This window comes from Drosophila montana, unplaced genomic scaffold (assembly GCF_035044405.1).
Source record: "Drosophila montana isolate Dmon_TW-CO22-7 unplaced genomic scaffold, ASM3504440v1 contig_3529_1, whole genome shotgun sequence".
In the NCBI taxonomy this organism is placed as follows: domain Eukaryota; kingdom Metazoa; phylum Arthropoda; class Insecta; order Diptera; family Drosophilidae; genus Drosophila; species Drosophila montana.
In genome coordinates this window covers 246,001-252,221 of record NW_026998408.1, presented here as the reverse complement: position 1 = coordinate 252,221, position 6,221 = coordinate 246,001, and the positions used below count along the sequence as shown (strand labels likewise).

At 44.4% G+C, this 6,221-nt stretch overlaps 1 protein-coding gene across 1 annotated transcript; it reads left to right on the top strand.

Moving 5' to 3' along the window:
* The first annotated feature begins 1,939 nt into the window (after positions 1-1,939).
* LOC135435234 (insulin-like growth factor-binding protein complex acid labile subunit) lies at positions 1,940-6,220 on the top strand. Its single transcript, XM_064692199.1, has 5 exons — positions 1,940-2,260; positions 3,165-4,430; positions 4,480-4,696; positions 4,753-5,012; positions 5,072-6,220. The coding sequence occupies exons 2-5, from the start codon at positions 3,169-3,171 to the stop codon at positions 6,060-6,062; spliced, it is 2,730 nt and encodes a 909-aa protein (XP_064548269.1). The 5' UTR covers positions 1,940-2,260; positions 3,165-3,168; the 3' UTR covers positions 6,063-6,220.
* Position 6,221: the final 1 nt, after the last annotated feature.

Sequence of the window (6,221 nt, the reverse complement as noted above, 5' to 3'; positions counted from 1 at the left end):
TATATATTTTATATAAGTATAGGGTATATAATAGTCAACGCTCAACTATGCTACAGCCTTTTTCAGCTGGTCAAAAATTATATGAAAAACATCAACAATTTCTTCCCTTATTTTTATATATGTTTAGGGTATATAATAGTCAACGCACAGTTAAATGAATTTTTATATAAGTATAGGGTATATAATAGTCAACGCTCAGATTTACTACAATCTTTTTCCCACGAAAATCTTTAAAAATTTTTTTCAAATATGTGTATATATTTATAGGGCATACAATAGTCGACGCCCTGTAATACTATAGTCTTTGTCACCTTAGTTTTTTGTGTGTGACATTGCGTTCCTCCCTTTCCTTTGGCTCTACAACACAAAATATGTTGCTGTCAACACGTCAGTTTGGGTTGTTGCTGTCTTTGTTGTTCTTGTTGTTGTTGTTCTTGTTGTTGCTGCTGTTGTTGTTGTGGCAAATGTTGTTGGTTGTCCGGATTTTTATTTGGCACTGCATCTTTTATCGCTCTGTCTGAGCGAAAGCGTCGTTTCTGTTTTGCGCACGCTTCATTACAATAAATCCGGTTAGAAGGTGTCTGGCAACATTCTGCAGCCACTGTCGAGAGGAGAGAAGAGTAGGGTACAGCTGCGCGAGTAAGGGTAATTTTAATGCCCTATCAGTCGGTTGTATATATAAAGTAGTCATAGTAGCTCCTGCCTCACGCGGTCGCAGTCACAGTTGAAGTAATTTGCAGTTGCACTTCATCACATGCCAGCTGGAGTCAGCGTTAAGCGACCACATCGCGACATTTTGCCAAAGCTTACTTATTTTTATTTTGTATTATTTTTTTTTTTTATTTTCCAAGATTTTGGCGACAAGTGAATGGAGCTTCCTTATGGAGCATTGAAAAGATTTATGCTTGAATTGTTATTTAGCCTGAGTTCAACTGAACTCAAAGTTTGTAAAAAAGCTGATCTATTAAATAAATATATATAATATATATACTACAGGCTGAGAAAGGAAACCTAAAGTTAACTTTTTTGTTATATGTGGATGGAATAACGTTTACTCTATTCAAATTGATGATAGCCTTCTTTAACCTGAAAGTAATTTTATTGATATTGACAGTTATATCTGAGTTCAACTGAATTCAAAGGTTTTCAAAAAGCTGATCTATGAAATAAATATATATAATATATATATATTACAGGCTAACTTACGACACCTGAAGTAAACTTTTTAGTTATATTAAAGACACGACAATATTTATGATTATTTAGGGGAAACGTTAGTTAAAAGTGCGAGAATAACGTTTACTCTATTCAAATTGATGATAACCTTTTTTGGCCTGAAAATAATTTTATTGACATTGACAGTTATATCTGAGTTCAACTGAATTCAAAGGTTTTAAAAAAGCTGATCTTTGAAATAAATATATATAGTATAATATATATACTAAAGGTTGAAAATCGTAACCTCAAGTCAACTTTTTGTTTATATTAATGACACGAAAATGTTATATGATTATTATAATTATGATTATTAAGTGCGAGAATAACGTTTACTCTTTTCAAATCGATTATAACCTTTTTTTAGCCTGAAAATAATTTGATAAAGATTGACATTGTGAGAAACTAATAAATTAACTTATATTTCATATTCTACAGCGAATAGTTAATTAATTGTTAGTAAATTTCATATGATAACCATTTCAATAAAGGCTCATCAATCAACTATTAAACTTGACCGAAATAATTTTGTTAATTTCGCCAACCAGTATTTTTCGTTGCTTTACAACACACTTGACGGGAGAGAGAGAGAGAGTGAGAGAGAGAGCTGCAGGGATTGCCCAACACTGAGCGCGCACTATCGTTATCAGGGGCTTATCTTATCAGAAATAAAAACGTTCGCCGTTGCGGCAGGTGAGTAATTTGTTTCATTCAGTCAGTATTAGGCGACATTGGGAAGACATTGCACACACAAGAAAGAAAGAAAGAAAGAAAAAAAACGCCTTCAAGCTAGTTTTTGGAAGCCCCAATAAAATGTAGACTTTTATTCACTTACTCAAATCACGCGTTTCAGTGTTTCGAAATAGTCGAGAGAAAAAAAAACGCAAATTAAATTAAAAAGTATTTGTTTTTTATGTGCTGCCCGAGTGCTTCGTGTTTGGGGTGCTCCAATTTCAATTTCCAACCCCATCCCGAGCATCGATAAGATAAGCTCTGAAGCGTTGTGGGATTAGAAAAAGCCATTACAACGTTTTTTTCAAAGCAGGTGAATAAATTCGAAGCGTGACGTCATTAATAGGCCAAAACTGCGAATTCGGGCCAAAGCGACGCAATTACCAAATGCGTATAAGCCAAAACCAAATATATGTAAAAAGAAAAATAACGCTCGCATTGTGTCCGCTTTTTGTGTGATACCCTGTACGCAAAGTGAATGGTCAAAATGGGGGGGATTGTTATTTTGTGTAACGAACGGAATGAGGCAGAATATATAAAGTTAATCAGATGACAGACGGACGGACGGATATATATTTATATATATATATATTTTGAATAGATCCTCCCAACCCCAACAATATCGTTATTTTGTGTAAGGCAGTATATATGTATACTGTCTATATAGGTTGTTAATCAGACGAGCTAAGAGCTAAACACATTTTTTTGACTTGCATTTGATTTGTACAATTTTTTGCTATATTCCCACACTTGAAAAGATCCTCCCAACCCCAACAATATCGTTATTTTGTGTATCGAACGGAATGAGAAAGTATATATGTATATAGTTAATCAGACAACGGACGAACGGTATACGCATATACTTATATAATATTTTTTGGACATGAATTTTTTAAAATAATTTTTGCTATATTCTCACACTCGAATAGAAGATTCCAAGCTCAAACAATTTCATAGCGATCGGACAATAAATACACAACTTATGAAAGAATACAATTTTTATAGCTCAAGATAATGTACATACCATATATATAATTTGTGCAGGGTATTTGCCAGTCGAGCCCTCTCGCCTGCTTGCCACTCGCTCTGATAACGATAAGAGCCAAATAAAATGCATGCGCAATAAACAGACTATCAATTGTGTGGGGAAGGGGGGGACGCTCCACAGCTGATTGCACTACATTTATTTACTTGTTGCTCCTCTCTGGCTTCTTCAGGCAAATGCAGCTCCTACTCCTGCTCCTGCTGATGTTTATGGTGGCTGCTGCTGCTGCGGTGGATTGTCCGGCTGCGTGCAAGTGCAGCTGGGTGATCGACAGTCTCTATGCGAACTGCTCGCGACGCGGTCTACAAACCTATCCGGACTTTGACAGTCTGCCCGTGGAGCATTTGGATTTGTCGGGCAACAGCTTTGAAGAATTTCCGCGACAATATGCCGATATGGATTCGCTGCTCTATCTGGATCTATCGGGCAACCGGATAGCCAGTCTGGCGGCAGATGCTCTGATCGGTTTCGTATCGCTGCGTACTCTGCTGCTGGCCAACAACTCGATCGTGGCCTGGCAGGAAATCAATGCCAATCAGGCGTTCAAATATGCGCCGAGTCTGAAGCAGCTGAGCCTGCGTGGCAATCGGCTGGGCAGCTTTGGGGGCGACAATGCCGGCCAAGAGCTGAACAGCCAGTCGCTCAGCGAACTGGATCTGTCCATGGCACAGATCAGCTCCGTTGGCGGCGATCTGTTGGTCAATCAGCTGCCCAATCTGCAGCGTCTCTCGCTAGCCAACAATCAGCTTGGCCAGCTGCTGCGTCTGCCGTCGCGCAGCCTGCGCGAGCTGGACATGAGCAACTGCAGCCTGCAGCGCCTCAGCTCCGCTTTTGTTGAGGCTTTGCCCAGCCTGGAGGTGCTCGACTTGTCGCATAATACTGCCCTGCAGTTTGGCAGCGTGGACGACGATCTGATCGTGTCCTTTGAGCTGCGCCGCCTCGACGCCTCCTTCTGCAATCTGGATCAGATCGATCTGAGCGGCTTGCCCGCGCTCGTCGAGGTAAGTCTGAGCGGGAATCTGCTGCGCACGTTGGATCAGCAGAGTTTTGCCAACAATACGTTGCTGGAGCTGGTGGATCTGTCCAAGAATGTGCTGCGCCTAATTGGCAACGAGGCTTTCAGTCAGCTGAAGCGGCTCAAGCATTTGAACTTGGCGTACAATGAGATCGCCTACCTCGATCGCAATCTCATCATCGGCAACGATGTGCTGCTCGAGCTGAACCTCAGCCGCAATATCATACAGAAGCTGACGAAAATTGTGTCCAATTCGGTGCGTCTGATCAACATGAGCTGGTGCGAAATAAGCTACATCGAAAGCAATGCGCTCTCCGGCCTCTCGGCCATACAGAAGCTGGACTTGTCCCATAATCTGATCAGCGATATACCCAATCTGATGCGCTCGGAAACGCTGCAACAGCTGAATCTGGCCAACTGCAGGTGAGGTTCCTTATTCCTTATATCCTTATATTCCGAGCTCCTCTTTCAGGCTATCCACCATACGGAACAGCAGCTTCCGCGGCTTCCCCGAGCTGGCGGACTTGCATTTGAATGGTAATCGATTGACGAATCCCATACCTCCAGTTTATTTTCGTGCGAACAAGTTTCTGGATCAGTTGTGGCTGGGCGATAATCCCTGGATATGCGAGTGCCAGAATCCGCTGTTTGTCGAATTCTATGACTTTCTGACCGCCAAGCCGGCCAAGGTGAGTTGAGCCGAGAGTCTGTCTGATATCTGGGAATCATCCGTTTCTCTTTGCAGCTCAGGGATCGTCATCAGTTGCGTTGTGCCTCGCCTGCCAAGTACTATGGCAATTTGTGGGATTATGCCTGCATGTCCGACTGGACGGTGAGCGTGCGCAGCAGCAGCGGGGAGAAGGTCTGGTCGACCATAATGCTCAGCATTCTGGGCCTCGGTCTATTGGCCCTACTCTATGGCTGCTTCCGGAAGTTGATGCGCAAGCACAAGCAGCGCCAGAATCGCAGGGAATACGATGAGAATCACGAGGAGCTGCGACGCATGTAAGTTCCATGCCCAAAGGCAAGGTCGAAACCCAAATCCTTATGCACCTATTCCATAGACGCGACATCAACGAGCGCATGCTGCGTGAGGAGTCGACGACGACGTTGCAGCAGACGCAGGAGATTAGCCTGTTGCCCTCGTATGAGGATGCGCTGCGCATGCCCAAGCTGGAGCGGCCCGTCAAGTCCATGCTGGATCTGAGCGTCACGGAACGCAATCGCAAGCAGCTGCGTCGCTCCCAAACCCAGCCAGAAGGTGAACTGTCCGGCGAGGAGGTGGAGGAGCTGCAGCTGGACACACGGCAACGATTCCGCAGCGTGGAGATGCTCGCCAATCGCGACAAGGAGCGTCGCGCGCAATACGGACCGCATCGTCGCACCGGCTACATGGAGTACGGCACACAGTCGGGCAGTCGACGCTTCAGCATTGAGGATTCACGTTTTCCGGCGGCGCATCTGAAGACACAGAATCTGCAGAGCGCCGAACAGATTGGCAACTTTCAGAGCTACGAGAACAGTCCGTATACGAAGCGAAAGCCCAAGATAGCCGAAATACCGCCCTTTAAGCGGATCAATATGATGGCCGACAGTGTCGAGTTCCTCACCGATCCCGAGTACGAGGATCTGGGCGCCAGCAAGCCGGGCAGCCCCTTTGCCAAACGGAAGCCCAAGCTGCCGGCCAGCGTGCAGGTCAGCGCCCAGGTCTACAGACTGGAGTCCAGTCAGACAAACCAACAACTGGATCCGGCTGTCGAGGATTACTTTAGCAGTGCACAGAAGCGGGCGACCTCGACGTCCACCATTGCCAGCGATTTTCAGGAGCTGGGCGAAGCGGATATCGCCTCCGAGAACCGATCAAATGTGTCCACCTCCTGTGCAGAGCTCGACCTGGAGCGCGGCAAGCGCAAGAAGCGCAAGAATTCCGCGAGTCGTCGGGTCAGCGGCAACTTTAGCGCCGCTGCCGCCGCCGGCGACAGCTCCTCCAGCTCCGCCAGCGACGGCGAACGCAATGTCCAGGTCCACAAGCCCATGAGAGAGACCCTATTCTAAGCACTGAAAACGACAATGCATATACCCTAATACTTATTTCTTTCATTTGCTAAGCCCAAATCATATGTTTGTATATAACTGTCAAGACTTATTTAAATTTCATATAAAAAAACCCATCTTAAGTAAAATAAATCAATCAATCGATGATTTATAGTACAG

Excerpts from the sequence above, each read along its gene's own strand:
- LOC135435234 (XM_064692199.1), top strand. The coding sequence starts at position 3,169 with ATGCAGCTCCTACTCCTGCTCCTGCTGATGTTTATGGTGGCTGCTGCT. Across the intron at positions 4,431-4,479 it reads CTGAATCTGGCCAACTGCAG|GCTATCCACCATACGGAACA; the intron begins GTGAGGTTCCTT and ends CTCCTCTTTCAG. Across the intron at positions 5,013-5,071 it reads CACGAGGAGCTGCGACGCAT|ACGCGACATCAACGAGCGCA; the intron begins GTAAGTTCCATG and ends CCTATTCCATAG.